This window comes from Cydia strobilella, chromosome 16, assembly GCF_947568885.1.
Source record: "Cydia strobilella chromosome 16, ilCydStro3.1, whole genome shotgun sequence".
NCBI classification, from domain to species: Eukaryota; Metazoa; Arthropoda; class Insecta; order Lepidoptera; family Tortricidae; genus Cydia; species Cydia strobilella.
In genome coordinates, this window is record NC_086056.1 from 9,437,948 (window position 1) to 9,463,506 (window position 25,559).

Here is a 25,559-nt window from a genome sequence, read left to right on the forward strand (position 1 = left end):
AATTTATAGCTTATCACCGAGGTGAACATGTCGCTCCATAGAAAACAATAATACAATTCTTACAATTAACTTATTCTATTAACAATAGCCTTTTGGCAAATTGCTTGATTGTTAATGTTAATAAACTTTTTCAATCAATGTAGAAACCATTAATTACATTGCAGTAACTAAACGGAATTAGGTGTTTTTTGGGGTGAACATTTGTCTTTATATATAATAGAAAACCGATAAATTGTTACCGATTGGGCGTTACACTAGGCGCAACAAAAATTAAAAGTAAAAATTTCGCTTTGTAATCGCTGTCATTTATTGGGGTTATTATTTTGTGGAATTATAGTTTTCATATTAATTAAATAAGTTTATAGTTATAAATAATGGTAAGTTATCTAATTAGTCTGCACCCATCTATGCATACATTCAAATTTGAATAAAATTTGCAATGTCATTATTTGTTATATATTAGGGTCAGAATCAGTCTGGCGGAGGAAGCGGTGGAGACAAAAAAGATGACAAGGATAAGAAGAAGAAGTATGAACCCCCGATCCCTACGAGGGTTGGCAAAAAGAAGCGCAAGGCCAAGGGGCCCGACGCAGCCCTGAAGCTGCCTCAAGTCACGCCACACACCAGATGTAGACTGAAGTTGTTGAAATTGGAGAGAATAAAGGACTACTTGTTGATGGAGGAGGAATTCATCCGCAACCAGGAAAGACTGAAGCCCCAGGAGGAGAAGATTGAGGAGGAAAGGTCTAAGGTAAGTGTTCTAATACATGTTCCACTTTTGAGAATGTTATCTAAATCTAACTGGATGGAGCCCTAGAAAGTATACCAGAAGTATAAAGAAAAGTAGGGCATCTTCAACCTAACTAAAAACGAAATCTGAGTTGCAATTTGCTTTGTGGCATTTATTGTTTAGCTCCACTTTTTTGTTTAGTCATGATATATTTTCTGTATTGAGTTTAAACTAAATTCTAATAATCTGCCAAGCCTATACAGATGTAGTGCATAATTGTTTTCCATCGTTTTTTTCGGAAACATTCGTACTTGTCATGCTACTTCAGTCAACGTCAGTACTTTTTATACCGAGACTGACTGAAATGGCAAGACATGTTTGACAAAATAATTATGCACTACATCTGTACTCTATTTATAAAACTGTTGCATTGTTTTATTATGTATCAACTTTTAAAAAATCCACTTGTTTATGTAGGTTGATGACCTGAGAGGCACACCCATGTCTGTGGGCAACTTGGAGGAGATTATAGATGACAACCATGCCATAGTGTCCACGTCTGTGGGCAGCGAGCATTATGTCAGCATCCTGTCCTTTGTAGACAAGGATCAGCTGGAACCCGGCTGCTCTGTGTTGTTAAACCATAAGGTAAACTATGTTTCTTTTAAATCACATGTCATAATTAAATTAAAGATTTTTAACACATTTTATTGTGTGATATAATGCAAAATATGCATGATGGTGCTGTTAATGTATGCAAATTTAGACATTTTCATGCACCTTGATTTATATTGACAACAAAAGATTAAGTCTGTTGCTTGCATCATTTATTATTATTATTATTTCATTTTAGACAGGCAGCTGATGCTGGTACGTCTAAATCATTCACAGTCACATCAGTTCACTTAGCACAGTTAGCATAGTTTGTCTAGTCTATTTTTAAATTGATAACACTTGCAGAGTTCACAACTTCTGAGGGTAATTTGTTCCAAGCCTTTACTACTCGGTTTGCAATAAAGTGTTTGCCGATATTTGTTTTGTGCTTTGTTGTTATTAGTTTAAGGTTGTGTCCTCTTGTGCGTGTGTTTAAGTTTAAATTTATTCAACAGTTTCACAGGGTCTTTGACTTTATGTCCAAGCATCGAGGATATAACCAAATGGAGACACCTTGTCTGTAATTTTCTATACAAAAAAGTCTGCCGATTTTTGCGGGGGAGGGGAACGTCAAATGTATATGTAACGTCAAAATAGCCATGTGAGACAAAAGTCGGTCCATACATTATGTATGACCATTGGCCGACTATTTTTGACAAAGGGGAACGCGTTAATGGCTACTCCGTTTGGTTATATCCACTAACTGTCCAAGCATAAAAGCAGGCAGCATGATGATGATAAGGTGCTTGACAGGTACATGCAGTAGTAGGAGTGCTCGGGGATGACACTGACCCCATGGTGTCAGTCATGAAGCTGGAAAAGGCTCCTCAGGAGACTTATGCTGACATTGGTGGCCTGGACACACAAATTCAGGAAATTAAGGTTGGTTCTGTTAAATTAGTTTGCAATATTGTCCTCCTGTTAAATTAGTTTGTAAACACTTTTGTGTTTACAAAACTTATGTGCTTTGTGCGCATGAGGCAGTATAAGTACAAATGTATGTAATTATTTTTTAAATAGTAACTTTTTTTTGTATAGGAATCAGTAGAGCTGCCTCTAACACACCCAGAGTACTATGAGGAGATGGGCATCAAGCCACCTAAGGGTGTGATCCTGTATGGGCCTCCTGGCACTGGCAAGACTTTGCTGGCCAAAGCTGTTGCCAACCAGACCTCTGCCACATTCCTGCGTGTTGTTGGTTCTGAACTTATCCAGAAGTACTTGGTGAGTTGCTGACAAGAATCTGTAAATGTGATCTTTTTCTAGAAGTTGCTTCCTACATATTGTAAATGTTATAATTATTTGTTTATGCTTGACATTTACACATTTTCTCCTTATAAAGTCCAGTTTATTGTTAACTTAAGTCATAAGACCTTATGTCTATCATAGGTTACTTGATTATCCCTTAAGGTGACTTATCATTATCAATTATCTTTTCATCAATTAAAGTTTCAAGTTTCCGAATAATGCTATGATGTTTGAATGGATTTATTTGCTAGTTTTATGAGAAACAGCCAACTAATTAAGGTTTTTTTTACACAGGGTGATGGGCCAAAGCTGGTGCGAGAGCTGTTCAGAGTGGCTGAGGAGCATGCACCATCAATTGTCTTCATAGATGAAATTGATGCTGTGGGCACAAAACGGTAATTAAAACAAACATGAGAAAGAAATATGTCGGGTCGTCCATTAATTACAACACACAAAATTTCGATTTTTTTAGATCCTAAGTGATTGAAACATGATTTCACTTTATACTTAATTAAATATTTGACTTGCATTCGGAAGTTCTTAAAAGAAAAATCTTCTAGTTCTAAATATAATATTTTTTTACCAAATTTCATTACGCATTTTCAGATACGACTCGAATTCTGGTGGTGAAAGAGAAATTCAAAGAACTATGTTGGAGCTGCTAAATCAGTTAGATGGATTTGATTCTCGTGGCGATGTTAAAGTAAGTGTAATTATTTCGAGACAATATTTTCTCTACTTTCGTAGTTTTCTTTCGGGATTTTCTCAATCTTCTTCTTCAGTCGGTCACTCAATACTGAGGACCCAATAATTCGTGCTATAATTCTGTCCTTTATATGGCAAACGAAAGTGAAGCATCTAACCTACGAAAGTCGAAAACCCCAACCACGAAATGAATGAATTGCCGCGACTTGGAAAACCGTGATTGTCAATACCCTAACCACTTGCAATTTATGCTATTAAATTAAACTAAAATGCACGCTTCTTTCCCAATGCATTTCCACGAAATGATTTACCATGTTGATATGGATCAACGCAAATTGTCTGAAATTTGAAGGTAAATAAATAAATTCGTGCAAACAAGGTAAAAAATAATCAATTACAAATAAACTTTTATACATAAAAATGGTTTGTAGTTAAATATTTTTTACTCGCAGGTGATCATGGCCACAAACCGCATAGAAACCCTAGACCCTGCCCTCATTCGCCCTGGCCGTATCGACAGAAAGATCGAGTTCCCGCTCCCTGATGAGAAGACCAAGAGAAGGATCTTCACCATCCACACCTCGAGGATGACGTTGTCTGACGATGTAAACTTGTCAGAACTCATTATGTCTAAGGATGATCTCTCTGGTGCTGACATTAAGGTACTTATTACCATACTTTTGTTTTTTGAATATATTGATCTGGTTCAAAATTTAAAACATTCTGTATTAATCATCATTAAAACTGGAATTATCATCGAGACCCTAGAATATTTTTACCCTGTGATGGGCACAAGTGTCTCAGTACTTTTAAAGATTGAAAGTTACGACATTAATCTCCAAAATACGTATTTTTTTGGCTGATATCGCTACGCTATACGCATATCGTTGATAAAGGCCCACTACTACTGTATTGTTTATGTTCCCAGGCTATATGTACAGAAGCTGGTTTGATGGCGCTAAGAGAACGGCGCATGAAGGTCACTAATGAAGACTTCAAGAAGTCCAAAGAGAGTGTGTTGTACCGCAAGAAAGAAGGCACACCCGAGGGACTTTATCTATAGGCTGCATTTCAGTTTCAATTGTATTAACATTGAATATGTATCTATTTTAATAATTATTATATATCAATTAAAACAATCTTTATGGTTTAATAAAATGCAGCGCATGCTAGACTTACTAGTTTTATTTAAAGACCTACCCTTTACTTGGATGGAAATGAAAACCTACCCTCATGCATGTGAAAGTTCAATGTTACTCATCGAATCTGTTTAAAATATCTAACAATTTAGTAATGTTAAAATGTGATACTGTGACAAGAACAAACAATCATAGCGCTTCTTCTGCTACTCCTACTGAAAGACAAAACTATCCCGTTCGGTCATTTCCTCATGCGATTTGTTGCAATGTATTTTACTGTCTTATGGCTCCTGTACACCATGGTCCGATGTGGGCCAGTCCAAGGGACGCATTTATGCGTTAGAGGGAGCAAGTGATATTGCTATCTCATTCCATCGCATAGCTGTGTCTCATAGACTGACTGGCCACGGTGTACAGGAGCCATTAGGAGGAAAATCCACAATAAAGTTTACGCACAATTTCTGAACGAACAATGAAACACCCATCGAAATTTTTTGAACGAAATGTGAAATGTCACGGCGTTTTATTTAATATTACCCTACCAAATTATAAAGCTATCGTAGAATTAACCGCTCTAGGGAAAACGCCCAACGTCTCATGGGAGAAATCTTACGTTATACGTACTCGTTGATTTGGTTGTATTATCCCAGTTGTCAATAATTTCCTGTATTAGTTTTCGGTTTTGTATGAAGAAAGTCGACTAATTATTGATATTTCTGTTATAAACAAGCTCGTGTTCTGTTCATTTGTTTACAAAATGCGTGTTAGTTATAGGGTTAATGAATGAGTGACACAGGTAGTGAGTCAGACGAGGCGACCGAGCGTACGGCACTCATGGACGGCCACATCGCAGAAGCTCGTCCCGACAGGGAGATCGCCGAAAGGATCGCCAGGAAAAAGAAAACAAAATCGGAAAGCCAGCGCACTTATGGCGTGAGTAGCACGAATGTATGTTCCGTAGTTCTACTTCCTTAGCTGGGTCATGGTGACATGCAATACACCTACATAATATCTAACCAATCATAATGCATATGTTTCGTGTTGTTTACCACAACAACTATGTTATTAGAGCAAATTATTGTAATCTTGAGTGTGTGTTATCTTAAATTTATGTAATCATTTTGTTCATGATGAGTCAGAGTGTGGAACGAAGTGATGGTGAAGGCTCCAGTGGGCCCAGCAGGCCTGGGCCTAGCGGGCCTAACCCACCGCAGCCTACAGAGCCACAGATTGAAGAGTTGGAACTGAAGTATGGTGCTCGCCATGTGATCAAGCTATTTGTACCTGTTACACTGTGTATGCTGGTGGTTGTAGCTACAATATCAACCGTCAGCTTTTACTCTGTTAAAGATGTGTATTTGTAAGTACTTCATATAACTTTCTTTAAATTAACCTTGTAAGGCCCACTATACTCAGTTTCCCTATTTATTATTTGTAGGAGATACTTTAGGGCAAGGAGGTAATATTTCCTAAAAAGAGATCTTGATTGTAGTGTTTATTTATAATAACTAGTATAAGTTTAGTTACTTTATGTAAAAATTAAATATAGTATTGGTTTTATTTTGCATTGCCCTATAACCTATAAGTGTTCTTAACCAGAAACCGTCATGAAAGACCCCATTATTTAAGACCAAGAATAACACATGTGGTCATTACTTCCAGAGCATACACACCATTCCATGAAGAAAGCCCTCATGCCGTGACCAAAGTATGGAATGCACTGGCCAACTCTATGATCCTACTGTGTGTGATCGCACTGATGACCGTGCTGCTCATAGTGCTGTACAAGAAGAGATGCTATAAGATCATACACGGCTGGCTCATTCTCTCCTCCTTGATGCTGCTGTTTTTGTTCTCTTATTTGTATATAGAGTAAGTACTAAATGTGTGTTGTTCTACTAATCAATCATGCAATGGCAGTTAAACAGATGTAAGTCAAATACAGCATACAGAACGCTTATAACCTGGATTAGCACAGAACCTATAAACAGTGGCAGATTAGCCACTTGGCAAAAGTAGCAAATGCCAAGGGCCCCGCGCACCTAAGCATTGTCCGTAAAAAAACCAAGTGAAACTTTGTTACATAAATGTAGCTGAAGAAAGTATGAGCAGTGCAACTTATCATTTATGCAGTGAAACACATTGAAATTTGTAATTGTAATCAGAACAGTTTCTATTTGGTAATAATTTAAGATATTTTATAGCCTACAAATTGGATTTATTAATATAATTTGCAATGCAGGCAGGCAGTTTAAATAAGTGATAATGCCTGTATCCAGAGTCATTAAATGAGTTCTCAGTGTTGAGTAGAATTTGCTTTGTGCTTATCGAATTTATTTTTAAACTCATTGACACTTTGGGCCAATACTACATCCTCTGGGAGTGTGTTCCAAGCTTTTACCACTCTGTTGCTAAAGAAGTGTCTATGAGGATTATTTAAGGACCTGCGAGACACCAGCTTATACTGATGGCCTCTTAGACGGTTATTACTAGTGCGTTCTAGCATCTTATGGAAATCTTTGAGGCCATAGTGTTAGGTTAGTATTTTGTATGTCTCAATCAGATCTCCGCGTTCTCTGTTTGTAGTAAAAAAATCTTATTATTCTTATAAATCTCTATTCTTATATTCTTAGTAATCTCTCATTGTCAATATAATGTCACTCCTTTTAACATGTGTAGCTTGACTGTAAGTGTTAATTATAAGGAATACTAATAAATAAATAAATATTAAAAAAAATACCTTATGTTTTTACCAATAATGTTTTTGTCTTACAGAGAAGCACTAAGAGCCTACAACATCCCAATGGATTACATAACACTAGGGTTTGTCATGTGGAACTTTGGTGTCATGGGCATGATCGTCATACACTGGAAGGGCCCCCTGCGGTTACAGCAGGCCTACCTGATCTTCATCGCTGCTTTAATGGCACTTGTGTTTATCAAATATCTGCCGGAGTGGACGACATGGGCAGTGCTGGCTGTTATCTCTATTTGGGGTGAGAAGAATTATCAAAACTATTTAAGCGATATACATTCCAATATACCTAAATGTATATTAAAATTTAGTTTAAGATAAAATAAATTGTATGCCCGAAAAGGGTAAAACTGTTGATACTCATAAAAAAATGTACCTAGTTATACTTTTTGTACCTACACAGTTTACACAATAAATATTTCTGATTCTGATGCTGATTCTGATATTATTTGTACTAACAATAAGAAAACAAAGACTTTACGAAGTTAGACTACACAATTGTAGACAGCAAAGTTTTAGCTGACAACTTTTTTCTTGATACAAGTTTTAAAAAACAAAAAGATTTTTTTTATGTAGCCATTGACTTGCATGTTGTGAATTTTAAATATTCTGTGATAATGATTTCAGATCTAGTGGCAGTATTGACTCCAAAGGGCCCACTGAGGATATTAGTTGAAACAGCTCAAGAAAGAAATGAACCCATCTTCCCGGCTCTTATTTACTCATGTATGTATACATAACATGTAACTACTGACTACCGTATCTTAATGCTATCAATGAGTAGATATCTGACAACCCCGGCTCGTACCAATGAGTTTTTCGGAACTTATGTACGAAATATCATTTGATATTTACCAGTCGCTTTTCGGTGAAGGAAAACATCGTGAGGAAACCGGACTAATCCCGACAAGGCCTAGTTTCCCCTCTGGGTTGGACGGTCAGATGGCAGTCACTTTCGTAAAAACTAGTGCCTACGCCAATTCTTGGGATTAGTTGCCAAGCGGACCCCAGGCTCCCATGGAGCCGTGGCAAAATGCCGGGACAACGCGAGGAAGATGATGAGTAGATATCTGACATCTTATAAAGATAACAATGACACTTACGCATATATATAATTATAACAGATTAAATTCTAATGGATATCGAAGATAGATATAACTCCGTAATAGATGGATACAGTCTAAGGAAAAAACGTGCCTCGAAAATCAAGAAAATTTGATTCTCGATCAGATGGCGCCTCTACCTATGGCCTACTCTCGTATAGATGGCGTTGACGGTTTCATTTGTTATTTAACAATTTTAAAGCATATCAGTGAAAAAAAATGGGTCAAAATCATATAAAAATAATTAATATAATAAATGCAAATTAAAAAAAAAACATTTATCCGTAAATACATTTTTTGATATTTATAGTTTTAATCGTGTGTCGATAGATGGCAGTGAATTTTCTGTGGTTACAAAATGTACTATGACGCTCTATCCTATTATATCCTCTTTGTTGATATACATAATCAAAGTTATCTGCGATGAATATGACTTAATTGATGTTTATATTGAATAAATTCTTTTTTTTATTAATTGGTCAACTTTTTGTACATATAAGAATGATACCTAAACTGAGCCTGGCTCATTACAGTATCACCAAATATTTTGACTTACAAAGATTCAAAACGCAATGTATTCTCGCAGCGACGGTGATGTACTGCCTCGTGGGGACGACGACGACGGGCGAAGGTGAGCCCCGGGAGCTGCGGCCTCTCAACCACGGTCCGTGACACTAACACAACTAATGTCTGTCAGTGTAGTCCCGCTTGTGACGACTTGTCGAACATTTGTCAAAAACTCATATAACCACGGGCGAATGTGAGCCCGGGAGTTGCGGCCTCTCAACCACGGTCCGTGACACTAACACAGCTAATGTCTGCCCGTGTAGTCCCGCTTGTGATCACTTGTCAAACTTTCCCATATAACCACGGTGGAGGTGAGACCCGGGAGCTGCGGCCTCAACCACGGTCCGTGACACTAACACAATTAATTTATGTCCGTGTAGCCCTGCTTGTGGCCACTTGTCGTCGAACATTTGTCAAACATTCCCATATAGCCCTGGGCGGAGGTGAACCCGGGAGTTGCGGCCTTTCAACCATAGTCCGTGACACTAACACAACTATTGTTTGTCCGTGTAGTCCCGCTTGTGACCACTTGTCAAACATTTGTCAAACATTCACATATAGTAGTAGTAGTAGTAAACTCTTTATTGTACAAATATACATATTAAAAATGACATGGTACAAATGTCTAAATGAGCCCGGTGAACCCGGGAGTTGCGGCCTCTCAACTCGCACGGTCCGTGACATAAGCATACCTAACTTTACGTGTGTCTTTGTGTGCTGTTACTAACCATACAAATATTTCTGTGGTCCGATTTTTTTTTTTTTTTTAATACTAATCAAAGAATTGTCTTTCAGACATTCGCTCGGTTAATTGAGTGGTCAACTAGCTTAGTCTTATACTCGACTGCTGAATAACTAGTTATTTTTATAAGATGGTTCATTCAACGAAATAATTTTACAATATTCACGATATTGTTCTTATTTAAAGATTAAAAGTCATGTGTTGATACATTTTTTTTATGAGCATTACTTTTTTGTGTTATAACTAAACTAAAAAATTTAATGTATTCAATTTTGATATGTATCGACACTGATATTGAACAATCATTTATAAATGACGCTGTTCACGCTACGCTCATACGAAACTGCTCACTCAGCCATTCGGATCGTCATATGAGAACCGTGGAAATGTGTCCTTAGTGCCAACCATACTTGCATTGCTTATCCCGGTTTGGTACTGTACAGGTACTGCGGCCGAAGGCAGAGCTGCGGCGCGGCCGGCGTCGGGCGCGGACGGCGACGGCGGCTTTGACGCGGCGTGGGCGGCGCGGCGCGACGCGGGCCGCGACGCCGGGCGCGACCCCGGCCGCGAGGGGGGCCGCGACGCCGGGCGCGACCCCGGCCGCGAGGGGGGCCGCGACGCCGGGCGCGACCCCGGCCGCGAGGGGGGCCGCGACGCCGGGCGCGACCCCGGCCGCGAGGCGCGGCGCCTGCGCGTGGACGGCACGCAGCCCGCCAACTACACTACACGCGTCGAGCGACCCGCGCCGCCGCCGCCGCCTGATATGGAGGAGGAGAGTTAGTACCGCGCCGCTCACAAGATCACACTTTATATACATATACCTAGGTATACTCCGACCGCACCGAGTTTGGCGATGACGAAACCATATAAGGCCAGGATTACACTTGTAAGTTTTACTTACGTAAGTAGGGACACAGCAATACTACAGAATGAGATATGGATATCATTATCTCATTCTAGCAAATAGCTTTGTCTCTACTTACGTAAGTAAAACTTACAAGTGTAATCCTGGCCTAAGCGCTATGCATGCGACATGCTTCACATCAGACTTGGTGAGCGACAGAGTGGTCAGACTCTTGGATTGAAAAAACTGTTGAGCCCTGTAGAGGAGTTAAAATCGTTTTTTTTATGATATAGATGGCAAACGAGCAGACGGATCACCTGATGGTAAGCAATCACCGCTGCCCATGGACACCCTCAACACTAGAGGGGTTGTAAGTGCATTGCCGGCCTTTAAGATGGGAGTACGCTCTTTTCTTGAAGGTCGTATCGGTCCGGAAATACCGCAGGCAGGCAGTTCATTCCTCTGTTTAGCTGTGCGAGGCAGGAAGTTTCTGGAGAAACGCACAGTTGAGGACTGCCAACCATCTAAGTGGTGAGGATGGCAACGTCAGGGCAGTTTAGGTACATTTGGCCTCCCGGGCAGGCGTATGGCAGTGGGCTGCCGCTCGGCTCGCATGATAGTCGTGAAGTCGTGTCACGTTGTTTAGCTGTGCGAGGCAGGAAGTTTCTGGAGAAACGCACAGTTGAGGACTGCCAACCATCTAAGTGGTGAGGATGGCAACGTCAGGGCAGTTTAGGTACATTTGGCCTCCCGGGCAGGCGTATGGCAGTGGGCTGCCGCTCGGCTCGCATGATAGTCGTGTCACGTGGCGCTCGCGCAAAATTGAAAATACACAATGGCTTCGAAACCTAAATCTCGATCTAATCCGTATAAAAGATATTGTTCTGTTTATGGATGTCTGAATAAACGGAAGAACAAGGAAGCAGAAATAACGTATTTTAAAATTTCGGACGATATTGAAAGTTATAATTTATTGAATATTGGTTGCCTGCAGAAACAATATTAGGTTAGGAACTGACCGACATATTTTCAAAGGAATACGGCTGTGGCATACCTACTTCCGTGAGAGTCAGACATACTATCTCCGGATAATTTTTTTTATGTTTGCAGAATCAACGTTTGTAATTTCTACATATTTATCTTAAAAATAATAAATCAGTAGGTATAGGTACAAAAACTTGTCCAGTGACAACCCCGTGCCGACACTCACAGCTCGGTCATAAAACTGCGGCGCGCAAAGAAGATTCACGGTTCGTGCGCGGTTATAAGTTTCAATTTTGCTTGCAGGCGGCGATTATAGGTATATATTTACGCAGCGCCAAGGGGTCAAGCCGATCCGAAGTACGCTGGCAGTCGTCATAGTTTATCTTATTTAAACCTTTAAACAGTTGGTCTTATTTAAAATTTTAATTAAAGAAGGTCGGTTACCTAATCTTCCTTCTTCAATATTTTCTAAGAACAACAATTTGATTTTTGATGTTTATATTAAAATTGTATATACCAAATAGTCACAAAATAAAGTAAAATTGAAAGTTAGGGTGATATCTGATTAATATGTTTGAATTCCAGAGGGCGTGAAGCTGGGTCTGGGCGACTTCATATTCTACAGCGTGCTCGTCGGCAAGGCCAGCTCCTACGGCGACTGGAACACTACACTCGCGTGTTTTGTTGCTATACTTATTGTGAGTCTCTCACATCTATATTATATTTTATCTTACCATATTGAAATTACTTTATTTATTTTAAACTGGTATTATTATAAGTCGAATAAACGCTCGACAGGTTTCGATCAAATTTTGGAGTATCTTCCTCATCGATAATAAAATAATTTTAATATGTTAGTCTCACAATCGTTTTATAATTAGATATTTTAGAAAATGAAAATTTCGGGACATTTAAATAAATAAAAAAACCGGGGGACATCTTACACAGATCAGCCTAGCCCCAAACTAAGCTTGTACCTACTATGGGTGCTAGGCGACGATATATATACTTATATAGATAAATACATACTTATATACATAGAAAACACCCATGATTCAGGACCATCGGCTTCACAGGCAGGCTCACTACCCACTAGGCCAGACCGGTCATAACGGCAAATCAAGTAGTAAATATGTAGTAACACATTTTTATTCCTATACAGATGTCTGTCTAATGAGAGATGCTTTCTGTACCGCAGATTGCTTTTACCTAGTTTCAAAAGATACCCGTTTCATCTGAGTATAAGCTTAACTTGGTTTAACGAAACTGTTACTGATTACGATCCTTAAGCGAATGCCGTAGTGAGTGCTGTGTACAACCCACCATTTGACAATAGGCTAGATGACAAATTCTCATTGTCTATAAATGGGACCCATTGCATTAAAGCAATATGAAAGTTAGAAATGATAGTCAAAGTCTGACAGTCGTACTTCACTCGCGAAACGCTTCTAACAAAACGATAAGTGAACGTGACGCCAAGGTCACTGAGAGCCCATCTTGAATGTATGGAAAATAAATAAATTGCGATTTTGTCGGTGAAATATTACGTTTATGTTTATTAGTTGCTATACAATATTTTTCTGATAAAATGTAAGGAATCGAATGGTACTCTTACTTTTTTCATTTTTGAAAGTTATTTTTGCACATTATTGTGATAAATTGCTCATTTGCTATCTATTTTACTAGATGTTGTTATAAAATTCAACATGTGTCATCATCCCTATAATGCCGTGCGCTCGGGTAGTTTCTCGTCTCCCCTGCCGCCGCCGCCGCCGTCGCCCGCACCGAGTAATCGGTCGCGGAGAGCTGCAGCCCGCACCGCAGTCTGCGTCGGGCCACCAACGCGAGCGCTCTTTTGAAAATGCTCCTCGTTATGGAGCGAAACATGTCGAGCAATCATCGGCTTTATAAACGTGAGTGACCCGGTTTAATGTGTTTAATACTGATTCCAGGGTTTATGCCTAACCCTCCTGCTGCTGGCGATCCTCAAGAAGGCGCTGCCGGCGCTGCCCATCTCCATAACGTTCGGTCTCATCTTCTACTTCGCCACGCGCGGCGTCGTCAAGCCCTTCGCGGACGCGTTAGCCGCCGAGCAGCTCTTCATATAGCTAGCCCCACACACTAGATATCAATTAATGAAGGCGATTCCTTCCAGTTTCTGATTATCGTTGAACGTTTGTAAACCTTAATGCGATGGCTGAGGTTAGTTGTGTTGCGAGTATGTTAGAAGAGCGAAGAAATGTTGACTTATTTGTGCACGCTTATTGCTATTTAACCTTTGCTGATTTGTATATATGACGTTGGTATCCGATTATCAAAGTTGGGTTATTGATATCTGATTTATTAGAAAACTCTCAGTATTGGCTTTTAGGTTACAAATGTTGATCTCACTTTTTGGCTATATTTAAATTCTTCGACTAACTAAGAGGGTTATACGGTATTCTTGCTTGATAGGAATAGAAGCTACCTATCCTGTGTATTAACTCTTCATATTATCGCCTTTGACAATCATCTAAACTACAAACCCCTACAATAGGGAGTATTACTTGTACTAGTACTCGAGTAGGGACTCACAACTAACAGTAATAGAGAGACCCAAAAGTACATGAGTAGTATCTGGGGAGCGAACTATTCGTAGGGTCGCTGAAGGTTTTAACCGGCTTGATAGCCAACCTGGACACTTCGTCCCAGGGCAAACTCCTAAAGAGGATAACGCAATGGCGATATCTGATAATAGTGATAATGTCCCGACAGTGGAGATGTCAATCCAGACACGATTTATTTCTGTACAATTTTTTTGCCTATTATTTACTTCTTTACGTTCTGGCCATAGATGGACCTTGCAATAAGGTAGAGTTGTCAATTATAGTAGACGCAAACCAAACTGACGACCGGGGTCATATCTCTATCTCTCTCAACCTACCTTCGATTACGCGAGCGCGAATGAGAAGTTTTACGACCCCGGCCGTCAGTTTGGTTTGCGTCTACTATAGCAGTCCGGATGATGGTACCAGGATTAACTTCTCTGCGTGGAGTATCGTGTTAGTCACTAAAAAGTACAGCGCGCACGATTGAGTGAATATGTCGCTAATACAAATGATTACTAATAAATACCCAGGGAATTATTTCCTAATATCTACGCATAGTGCGTATACGTAACCAATCTACTTCATGCCTTCTTATGAAGCCTTATAGGACTTGCAGCAAATGTATAATGTGGTTTTGTAGGAAATTTGTAAGCACTGTCGATTATGGCTCGGTAGTCAGTCTTATTGAAGAATGAGTAAGTGAATTTTCATGTTAATATTTACATATGCGATGTACTCTACTTACCAATGTAAACTAATGACACACCGGAAATACACTAAGTAAGGTTCTCGTCTATTCTTAGTTGATTTATTTGGTAAGCTAATCACAAAATTATACTTTTATTGCGGGCAATAGGATTTTTGTTATTAGTAGTTATCCTAGACTAAAAGTTTTACACTACTATTAGTTGCTCATAGCCGAGAAAATATCTTTAAAATCAAAAGTGGTATTGGATGATTTAAATGTTTACTAAATAATTCAAGTGACTCTTAAAGACTGACAATTCCAGGTAAAATCGCAGTGGCTAACCAAATGAATGTAGATATACTCGTAAGGTATACCTAGTGTTAGAAACACAAATGAAATGAATATAATGCAAACAACCAATAGCAAGTAGTATATAAACGCCGAAGCCCGGTCTGATGTTTAAGTAGACGGTTCACAATGATAAAAACCTAACCTAACCTTGCATTACGTAACATTTTTACTTAAGGTTCAAAATCATTGTTAACATTCCATTCGTTTTATGCCTTAATTCTTAAATGGATTGTTCCTTTCTGCCCTATTCTGTTTTGTCTATCAGGTTTTTTGTTACTTATGTAGTGTACCTAATACCTATTCTGGATAAAGACATGCATAAACTGAAAATGTATCCTTGATTCTTTTCGCCGTTTCTAGGCGTGACCGAATTATCTGTATCGTAAATACTCTATTTATGCGCAGTTTTGTTTTAAATTTTACTTGCTGGAATGTCATTTAACAATCGTTTCGTTTAAGTGAAATGTTAGCAGCAGGCATGAGTGACATGACATACTGCAGAAGCCATCTTTGGTGATGGATAGGACTATTAGAAATATGGGCTTGCCTATGATAGACCGTGTTGAGTTCTGTTAAGAAAAGCTCATCCTTAACCCTTAAATGCATGATTTTTTATTTTTGGTTGGAAAAAATGTTTTTAGCTTTTTTCTGTTGAATCTGTGAGCTGTCCAATGCTTTGTATACATTTGGCAACAATATGCATTTAAGGGTTAAATTATAATGTGGTTTAAATGATTAGCTAGGAACTTTGTAAAGCAAATTAGGTAATATAACTTTTGATATAACAACAATTATGTTTTATTTCTATTCTCCCTGTAAAATTAAACAAGTGTTAATAAAAACATATTTATTAGGTACTTAAGTATACATATTGCTTCATTACAAAATCTTGAGATACACATGTCAGATATTTTGAACTGAACAATTCAGTCTTTTATACGCAAAAGGTATAACGGTAATTTAGAAATTCTAATTTTTGTTTCCCTTTCTAAAAATTACAAAAATTGCGAGGAATAAATAAAAAATGTTAACTGCTCAACAAAAACTAATAACAGTAATCATTACGTATGCAACTAATAAATGACTCTGGTTGTAACGCAAGTTATGACAAAAACATACATCTATTGTATAGGTACTTATTGCACTGTTGGTTTACTGGTAACTGACTGATAAATCGTAGCGTTAGAAATTATAATTGAAACTATGGCATTAAGTTTAAGATGAAAAAGATTTAAATAGCTGTAATAAGAAAATAAAACCCCTGTTTGAATCAATACTAAAAAGGTACACTGAAAGTTAAATTTAAAAGAAACGCTATTAAGATATACGATGAACTCTTAAAAAATAATTAAAATACTCATTACTCCATAATAAATTCCAAAGCATTCAAATGTGAAGTGATAACAGTGTACAAAAACTGGTGCTAATACAATAATTATTACCATCCCATACATATGTATACCAACTCTAACAAATAAATCTTCTAAGAAGATCACAATATAAATAATTTTTTATCGATTTTTTTCGATAAAACACGTTCCACCAAAAACAACAACAATAATAATAATTTGTATCTATGCCAATAAAGGAAATAAAATAAAAATACTATACTAAATATCATTAAAATAAAGGAATGGACAAGGTAAAACTTCAGTCTAAAAAGAATACTATTACCGTAAAATGGTCCTACCTTGCTCCTTGGTGGGTACTATATGCTCCAATTAAAAAAAACCGGCCAAGTGCGCACGTAGGGTTCCGTATCATTACGCAAAAAACGGCAAAAAAAATCACGTTTGTTGTATGGGAGCCCCACTGAAATATTTATTTTATTCTGGTTTTAGTATTTGTTGTTATAGCGGCAACAGAAATACATCATCTGTGAAAATTTCAACTGTCTAGCTACCACGGTTCATGAGATACAGCCTGGATTCTTAGTAATAGGGTCCCGTTTTTACCCTTTGGATGCGGAACCCTAAGAAAGGCCTTGACGTCTATTATATTCAAACAATATTTCTATATTATTATTTATAATTATAACGAAATTGTATATATATTTTTCTCAACCATGCTCAGAAACGGTCGCATTTTTTTCGTAAATCGAAAACGCAAAGAGCCTAATTTTGACCCCAGCGACGACGACGCACGGCCGCCGCGCGCCCGGCGCGGACGAAGCGGACAAAAATGGAATTCGTATGATTCATTTTACTCCTAGTAGTAAAATAACAAGTAACCGATACAAATTCCATTTTTGTCCGCTGGGCGCCGGGCGCGCGGTGCAGTACCGGGGGCGCGGTGCGCGCAACTACGCGGAACGAACGTGTACATAACGTATGCCACATTCGCTAAATATATTATATATTTCAGTATTTCCTTACATGTTTGAGAAAAGCACTATGTACACCTCGGTGGAAACAGGCATTTTCTGACTCGGACCTTTTTGATAGGCCTTGCCAAGCCTCGGTCTGGCATCTAGGTACCTCGTCAGAAAATGCCCTTTCTTTCCATCCCTTGACAACAATGTAGTATTGCTACGTTAGTCATATTTTTTTTTGGCAGGGCCTATTAATTTGGCGCACAATGGGGTAACTTTGCACCCCTAAGGAAACTATAGGTAGGAGCAAAAATACCCCAAACAATGGATATCTTGTGCTCCTTATTCACAACTTCGTTTTATGTAAAACAACATTTCATAAAGTTGATTTACCGATAAAATACTTTACATAAGATGTTCTTCTTAATATTTAATTCGTCTGAATATTAAATAATGAACTGTTTAAAAATATTCAAAATTTACTAGTGGAGCAAATATGATAAGTAGGGAGGACCATTTTACGGTATCTTAAAAGATTATTTGGAATGATATTATACTGAATAAATCGAGCCCCCATACTTTTGATTGTTAAAATTTTTGATCGAATTTGTACACAAGGACTCGTGAAAGTGTAATTTCAACTTTCTCGGACCACAACCACGTTCACACGTTTTACTTACAAGCTCTGATAAGTAACCGGGTGGACATTTTAAGTTAAATTACTAACCTCCTTTTTAAAACTACTTACAAATGAGGGTTAGGAATCTCTGTCGGGCCGCCCTTTTTTATCACTTTTAATGTTTCCTTATTGGGCTTGGCCGTGTCCGAAGGTATCTCCTCTTGGATAGGGATCTGTTCAGGCGTAGATTTTTCATGAGGAATTTTAGGAGATCCACTCTTCTCCTTTTTAGCTTTGTTCTCAGCTGGTTTTGGAGTAGGTTTCGTTTCAACAGGCTTTTGAGTTGCCGGTTTGGGTGTATTCGTTTTTACTTCAGGTTGATTGGGTTTAGCTTCTTGTTTCGCCGAAGCGGGCTTGGCTGGTGCGGGCGTCGGTTTGGGAGTAGTAGTAGTAGTAGGTTTAGGAGGAGTAGTAGTAGGTTTAGGAGGAGTAGTAGTGGTAGTAGGTTTAGGCGTAGTAGTAGTAGGTTTTGGCGTAGTCGTTGTAGGTTTAGGTGTGGTAGTGGTTGTCGGTTTTGGAGCCTCTACTGGTTTAGCCACTTTCGGGGCTTCTTTCTTCTCTTCTACTTTGGGTTTAGCCGTTAAAGCGAAGGCCTTCTGCAGCAGTGGCGGGACAGGTACGACACCAATGTAATTCGCATGAGGACTGCCTATATACAGTTTGTTGTTGTAGACAATCGCGTCGCTGATTTGGCCTAAGCTTTTGTCGGTGTTGAAGTAGGATGCGACGATTTTTCCGTTCCAGTCTATTTGTACTAAACCGGCCATTGGAGGCACAATGCCGGACACGCTCTTGAAGTTGCCGACCTATAAAGAGAAAAATAGATATATAATAAACAATGTAAATCATTTTAGCTTCCTTAGCATGTTAAAAAATGATATTTAATTGATGTAGCTGTGCTCGTGACACTAAACTCGTGAGTAGATATTATGCTCGTCAGCGACAGTATAACTTCATCGAATTTTCTAGCGATGGCCACCTTTGACATTGACGTGCCAGCTGAGTGGATACATAGTCGAATACAAGACAAACACTTACGAAATACTCTACATCGTCGAACAAAAAGTGCGGATACACAGTGTTGAGATAAGCGAACGGCAGTTCGATCAGGGTCTGCAGGCGCGCCAGGAACTTCCTAGCGACGGGGGCCTCCGACATGGACCGCGTAAGTAGGGGGTGCTCGTCGTCGAACACCGAGTACAGGCCCACCAGGACACCGGAGCCGTCAGGGAGCGCGCGCACGTTGTCCGGAACACCTGGAAGGCAGTTTGTTATGTACGAGTCATATAAATCTTAGGGTCCAACTACTAGAATAAAGGAATTTGAACCTTGTATACAGTAGTTACATTACAATTACATATTTTGATGGCAGCCATTCGGGCCCATTTAGGGGCCCATTATTTACATAAGGCGTTTAAGATTGGAGGGTCTCGAACAAAATATCACTAGGGCGCGAGGGAATTGAATAACCTAACAGATGGAATACCATCCTTAGACGTAAATAATGGACGCACCCTTACATTGATTATATATAGGTTATATATTGATTATATATTATGTTGACTGCATAGAAAGACGCGTCCCGCTTCCGACCATTATCAATAAAACATAAATTGCTCTTATCGGCAACTGGCGATGTTCTATTAACTGAATACATATTATTGTATCCCATTTAATAATTTATTGTTGAAAATTTCCGACTCCTGTCTCCGACTGTCTGATTTGACCTTGTTACAAAATGGTCACTGAGAATCGGCTCTATCCAATTTGAGACAGATTTCGCCGTGCATTTATCGACTGCAACAAGGAATTATGCGACTCTCTAAAATGTTTACACGCATTTATCAGTGAAATTAGATCGCGTGAAGTCATGATGGCGATTATACAATTCAACATGAAATGGATATTTCGGTGTCAATGATCACATGCGAACAGTAATGGCCGGTTGCACCACGCAGTCTGTAATGTAACTACTTAATAATTTAAGTTTGCTAAAATATGCAGATGCAGGCATAGTGTAGGGTGTCGGCTGAAAGTTACCTCTGCATCCCATCGTCGCGATATCTCATTGCAACGCGATTTCATACAAATACTAGAAAAAACTCTTTATTTACATACAAGATATATACAGTGGTACCTACTACGTAAACGAAATTAATAACTAGCTTAAATCTAAAACAGGCCCTTGAGGCATTGTACCAACGATGCTGGCGGCATTTCCTCGCTGTATCGCAATGCTGATACGTTGTGCGAGGAAGCCGCCAGCTCTTCGGTCACCAGTTACGTCAACCAGACGCTTCGCGATTTCTGCAAACAACTTGTGCGCGCTGGGACCCCATGGACCTAGAGTTTCAACTCCAAATATAAATACTTCCATATACAGGCTGTTTTTTAATTACCAGCAATATTTTCATCATACTGAGCAACTTTTATTATGGGACTTAATGGGACCAACCCCAAAATCGCGCAAAAAAATTTACAACCACAGACCAGCCAAAATGTATGACACAGACAATTTTTCTTTGGTGATTTCGGGGTTGGGTCCATACTTCCATAGTAAAAGTTGCTCAGTATGGCCTATATAACATCGTAAAATATTGCAGGTTGTTAAAAAAAACATCCTGTAAGTATATAAAGCCTGGGAGTTCGAGATGTTTGAAATTTCGAGGTGCTCGGGGTTGAAAAGTTAAATTAGCCCCTCGATTATGGTTGATACAAGCGGATTTAGGTCTTGATCTCCGATCTCGGGGTCACCGGGAAAAATATAAGTTTTAGGTAAGTAATAAGTAAATTTACCTCCTGAAAGTAATCGAAATTGTCTGCAGCATAAAAATTGCAGGCCTTGAATAACAGTGAGAACAGAATAACAGATATGACTACTTTTGGATTAACACCAATGAGCAATGACAATACGCACGCAACTGTTCAAACAAACAGCTACAAAGTCAGACGCGCTCTTGCAACAGTGTAACGAGGATACAGCTAACAAAATGTACATACTAGTTTTTTTACTTTTGATTCTACGAGCATGTGCCGCTCAAGTGATGACCTACGAAACGGACATGAATTTCCGAGTAGAGCCAGGCGATAGAACGTGCTTCTTCGAGAAAGGGAAAGCCGGTCAGATTCTCGAAGCTTCGTACCAAGTGATCGACGGGCAACACGGAGATATAGACATATCGTTCGATATCGTGGCGCCCGATGGGCTAGTACTAGCTTCAGACTACAAGCAGCCCTACAACTCGCTTATAATGGAGTTGGAGCAGGACGGGGACTATGTGTTCTGCCTGGACAATACATTCAGCGTGATGAACTCAAAGTTAGTGTTTGTGTATGTGATGATAGAGGATAAAGTTGCTGAGGCAGTTGAGAAAGCATCAGAGCCCGGAGTTAGTGAAGTCGAACAAGAAGAAGTCTTAGAGTGGACGGGCACATTGCCGAACGGGGAGGTTTACTACATGGAGGTGGCGCATATTGCTGATTCGCTCACGCGCACCCTGAAGCTCGTAGTGCGCGCGCGCCATCTATTGGACATCTACGGAGCGAGCAAGTCGCGCGACAGTTACGCGGCGTTCGAGGACACCTTCATCGTCGACCTGTGGTCGGCCTTCCAGATCACTTTCATGTGTACCGTCGGAACGCTTCAAGTTTACATGATAAAGAAACTGTTCAATAAGTCTACTAAAAATGTAAATAGATTATATTAGGTATGTGTGTGAGCATATTATTCAAAATACACCCAAGAAAAACTTAAATAAAAAAAAACCTTTAGAAAATCTTTTGTCGGGTGTGACTTAGACGTGACAAGTTATTAAAATGACACCTTACACCTAACCAAAGCATAAACATTACCATTTCTGCATTAATCAATAACGTTAGTAGTAAATGTCTGTAGGTAATAAATTATTTACACTCAATTGAGTAGTGACCGTGGGTAATAAACGGCGGGTTACATTCATTAACTCCATTTTTTTTTTGAGATTTAATGCTCTTTCCTTAAACAGTTAATTTTTCATGATTGTTCTAATAAAAGAAAGTATGTATTGTATGTCCATTAAAGATTAAAAAAACTAAGTACATATTTGGAGAAACCTATCACAATAGATCACACTCATATCACACTTCACATTCATCACACATTTTCCTATTGACCTAGGGTTCCTATAATGGCAATTTCGATGATTTTGTATCTTGTTCTATAAACTCTAGGGCAATAAAAGTGCTAAAATTACCATATTATAATTACCTGGCAAGCCATCAACAAAAACTTCACTCTTTCCTTTCTTAGGGCCGTCAATGTAGTACTTCATAAGCCTGTATCTGTTGGTCTCCGCTACGACCACAAACTGGTTGTTGGGGGATATGGCCACGCCGTTGGCGAACCAAAGGTTGTCGAGGAGTACTTTACTTTCATTCTTGGCTGCGTTGTAGTAGAAAAGTCTAAAATTTTATGTGGAATTAATACTTTTTTTCTAATTCAAGAGTTATGATGTGTTCCACAAGATAGCCACACTTCTATAGAATAGGTACCATCATTTACACAGTTAACTGACTCTTTGTAAGTAAGTATTATTGCAAAGAGACAAGGTTTACTAATCCCGAGCGTTTAAAAAATCCCTAAATTATTAATCAGTGTTTATTTAAAATATTTCAATATTTGGGATGTATTATAAATTCAATATACGCGATATAATCCGTTTTCATAGTTTTATTTTATTTCAATATAACAAAATTTATGAATTTATGTAAAAAAGAAACACAGGGCTTGACATTAACTTTCCAACAAAGGAAAGTGAAATAAATTAAGCATAAAAAATGTTTACCTTAATTTACTTTATTGACTACCTAGTAATCCTTCTAGAGTTTCTTCAGGGTGGAAAATCCCAACTAATAATATAAATGCGATAGTAACTGTCTGTATATTGTTACCTCTTCATACTTAAACCGCTAAACCGATTTAGATGAAATGATGTAGTTTGAAGCCCGGGGAAGGACATGGGATAGTTTTTATCAATCATCATCATCTTTCCATGCATACAAAGTCACGGGCCAAAGCTAGTATGCAATAAAAGAAGAATAAACATAATCAGATGGAAAAGGTGGAACAAATTAAAGTAACGTCACTTACCTCCCAGATGGATCAGTAAGCAAAGATATGGCACCATCTTTTATGCTAAAGTCACTGCTAGAGTCAGTCCAGTAGAAGTCTCCATTTTTGGCCAGTGCAATATGGTTGAATAATCTGGGTACACGGCCATCAATTGCAACTCGAGGAGAGACCAAAAGTTGCTTCTTGTCAGTCTTAAGATCGGTCTTCCAAATACCATGATATGCATCAACAAGATATAATATATTTTTGTTAGCATCAATTTGAAATCCAAGTGGTCTTCCGCAAATGTGTTCTTGAGACAATCCAGCTATACATATGAGATAAAACATAATATTATATTATTTTTTAAACTATTTTTTATATGTGTGTATATAAGGAAGTTACCAGCACTTGGCAAGTAAGCATGACTCGTATAGTGAGTCAATTAGTTAAAGCTTTGGCTACTACAGCCCGTAGACCTCAAAAAAGTAAAAGAGATACTGATACTAATAATATGAACTCTCACTTCATGAGTGTAAGGCCCAAAATACACGTGTAAGTTTAACTTACATAAGTAGGGACACAGCTATACTACAGAAAGAGAGATGAATATTGTTATCTCATTTTAACAAATAGCTTTGTCCTCACTTACGTAAGTAAAAATTACAAGTTTATCTCAGGCCGAAAGAAAAGAGGATGAATGTAAGTGTAACCACTTTTGTACTTCATGTTATTGCATTATACTATTACTGCACTGGAAAATCTTATTCTAATTAGAATCTTCTGATACGATTCTAATTAGAATTAAATATGTGAAAATCTTATTTAATTCTAATTAGAATCTTATCGGTATACTCACTGCATGGTTGTCCTACTTTGGTCACAAAAGTGACATGACCACCAGGAGACAGCTTGACTATCTCTCCACTTGCCAGACTAGTGAATAATTCCCCATTTGCTACTTGGAAGGCTTCTGGCCCTAGAACTTTATCCACATGTATTCTTTGAGCGTTATTTAAAGCCTCATTGGGTGCTAGAGGACCAACTCTAGGCTGAGTAGGTGCAAGCCTGTAGACAGAAAAAAAAGCATTTTAGTACTTATACTAGCTTCTAGTGAGAAAAATTTCAAAACATTTACAATTAGGACTTACTCAATACTTGTAAACTTGGTGTATGGTGGTAAATTGGGTATCAAAACAATGATTCCAACAAATATAGCCAAAAACAAAACAAGTTTTATAATTTTTTTTATAAAACTGAATATGAAACCCATTTTTGTCTGTGTTTACCTAGAACAAACAACATAAGATAAATATTAATTAACCACTTACAGTTTCCACTGCAAAACAGATGTGTCATTGTCTTATTTATCTTTATTTTAGCTGTCTACATAGTTTCAAGATAGCACATGAACAAGTCATAACTAAAGTATTTTAAGACCCCAAGCAAATGGGTGTATAAATGTTTGTCTTAGAATGGTATTCCATGTCCAATTTCTTGGTCCAATGTCATTGCGTCTCACTCTCTCATTAAGCAAAATGTGAGATGCAAAATACACATTGGACCAAGAAATTGGACAGTTGGACACCACCCTTAGATATGACTTTGTAAACAAGTGATAACAAAACGAGACAAGTTCACACATATGTGAAATATTCACATATCAACATCACGCGGATTATCATGGTTGCAGAAAGATAAACTCATGGTTTCTTTGCAGAGCAACCACAGTGTCATTTTGTAAGGAAACCCGTTCCAAATTTGGTCAAGTCTGCATTAATTACCTGTACTGGTTGCTTCTGCCTTTACCTGTTCCTACAGGTAAAGGCAAATTTTATATACCAGGATTGTTTATTATGTTATTTTATACTTGATTTATAAGTAACATGTAAAGTTATATACATATCCTTTCACAATTGAACTGAATAAACGACTCTGCTCGTAGTGAATGTTACGGAAGCTGTACAGTTATTTTAGAAATCTTAAATGTATATTAGGAAAATAATATATACAGAAATAGTTTTTTGATCTTTGATCCTTTTCCGATCTTAATTTGAACGGCACTACATTAAAATATTATATATAGGTACGTATCAAATAAAAACGTTTTGCAAAGCAAATGTATAAGACTACTGAGACAAAAATTAAGTGCAATAAAGCAGGAGGGAAGTAATCTAACATATAATTTAAAAAATACCTCCGATCCAGTGAAATGAGTAGAAGAAATTTCATACACCGCAAAACCGTGGCGCGGTCAGTCGTCGGACGTTCACCTTCACCTTGACAGCTTGATATCACGTCACCCGGCAGGGGCATTTTTTAAAATAGATTTTGTAATATTTGCATATGGCAATTCTGTTTACCGATTACATTCTACATCAC

The 25,559-nt window shown here is 38.3% G+C and overlaps 5 protein-coding genes across 7 annotated transcripts in view; 3 read left to right on the forward strand and 2 right to left on the reverse strand.

Annotated features, from left to right (window-relative positions):
- Positions 1-25,559, reverse strand: part of LOC134748306 (CCA tRNA nucleotidyltransferase 1, mitochondrial) — a 240,801-nt gene that overhangs the window by 12,312 nt on the left and 202,930 nt on the right. The gene's annotated exons all lie outside the window — the stretch shown is intronic.
- On the forward strand, positions 225-4,509 carry LOC134748391 (26S proteasome regulatory subunit 4). Its single transcript, XM_063683172.1, has 9 exons — positions 225-377; positions 464-751; positions 1,208-1,378; positions 2,138-2,266; positions 2,423-2,608; positions 2,927-3,027; positions 3,239-3,335; positions 3,790-3,999; positions 4,266-4,509. Exons 1-9 carry the CDS (start codon positions 375-377, stop codon positions 4,398-4,400), a joined length of 1,320 nt encoding a protein of 439 aa, XP_063539242.1. The 5' UTR covers positions 225-374; the 3' UTR covers positions 4,401-4,509.
- On the forward strand, positions 5,091-15,889 carry LOC134748567 (presenilin-2). 3 transcript variants are annotated; one of them, XM_063683356.1, is made up of 9 exons: positions 5,091-5,424; positions 5,616-5,836; positions 6,139-6,348; positions 7,252-7,472; positions 7,859-7,957; positions 8,921-8,998; positions 10,087-10,419; positions 12,057-12,169; positions 13,424-15,889. In XM_063683356.1, exons 1-9 carry the CDS (start codon positions 5,260-5,262, stop codon positions 13,577-13,579), a joined length of 1,596 nt encoding a protein of 531 aa, XP_063539426.1. In that variant the 5' UTR covers positions 5,091-5,259; the 3' UTR covers positions 13,580-15,889. The 3 variants fall into 3 exon arrangements, with proteins under 3 accessions (XP_063539426.1, XP_063539428.1, XP_063539427.1); XM_063683358.1 differs by having other exon boundaries at positions 5,092-5,424; positions 8,921-8,965; XM_063683357.1 differs by having other exon boundaries at positions 5,092-5,409.
- On the reverse strand, positions 15,931-25,485 carry LOC134748400 (adipocyte plasma membrane-associated protein Hemomucin-like). Its single transcript, XM_063683181.1, has 7 exons — positions 25,375-25,485; positions 24,329-24,466; positions 24,037-24,245; positions 23,217-23,505; positions 22,335-22,528; positions 19,127-19,344; positions 15,931-18,894 (listed from the first exon to the last, which is right to left on the reverse strand). Exons 2-7 carry the CDS (start codon positions 24,448-24,450, stop codon positions 18,154-18,156), a joined length of 1,773 nt encoding a protein of 590 aa, XP_063539251.1. The 5' UTR covers positions 24,451-24,466; positions 25,375-25,485; the 3' UTR covers positions 15,931-18,153.
- LOC134748401 (transmembrane emp24 domain-containing protein 5-like) lies at positions 20,977-21,799 on the forward strand. The gene has a single exon (XM_063683182.1). It carries the CDS (start codon positions 20,992-20,994, stop codon positions 21,793-21,795), a length of 804 nt encoding a protein of 267 aa, XP_063539252.1. The 5' UTR covers positions 20,977-20,991; the 3' UTR covers positions 21,796-21,799.

Coding starts and splice junctions, on each gene's coding strand:
- LOC134748400 (XM_063683181.1), bottom strand. CDS start 24,450: ATGGGTTTCATATTCAGTTTTATAAAAAAAATTATAAAACTTGTTTTG. Junction 24,246..24,328: donor ACCAAGTTTACAAGTATTGA/GTAAGTCCTAAT, acceptor TTCTGTCTACAG/GCTTGCACCTACTCAGCCTA. Junction 19,345..22,334: donor TTTTGTTGATGGCTTGCCAG/GTAATTATAATA, acceptor ACTGCCTTCCAG/GTGTTCCGGACAACGTGCGC.
- LOC134748401 (XM_063683182.1), top strand. CDS start 20,992: ATGACAATACGCACGCAACTGTTCAAACAAACAGCTACAAAGTCAGAC.
- LOC134748567 (XM_063683356.1), top strand. CDS start 5,260: ATGAGTGACACAGGTAGTGAGTCAGACGAGGCGACCGAGCGTACGGCA. Junction 7,958..8,920: donor CCCGGCTCTTATTTACTCAT/GTATGTATACAT, acceptor GTATTCTCGCAG/CGACGGTGATGTACTGCCTC. Junction 8,999..10,086: donor GCTGCGGCCTCTCAACCACG/GTCCGTGACACT, acceptor GGTACTGTACAG/GTACTGCGGCCGAAGGCAGA.
- LOC134748391 (XM_063683172.1), top strand. Junction 3,336..3,789: donor ATTCTCGTGGCGATGTTAAA/GTAAGTGTAATT, acceptor TTTTACTCGCAG/GTGATCATGGCCACAAACCG. Junction 4,000..4,265: donor TCTCTGGTGCTGACATTAAG/GTACTTATTACC, acceptor TTATGTTCCCAG/GCTATATGTACAGAAGCTGG.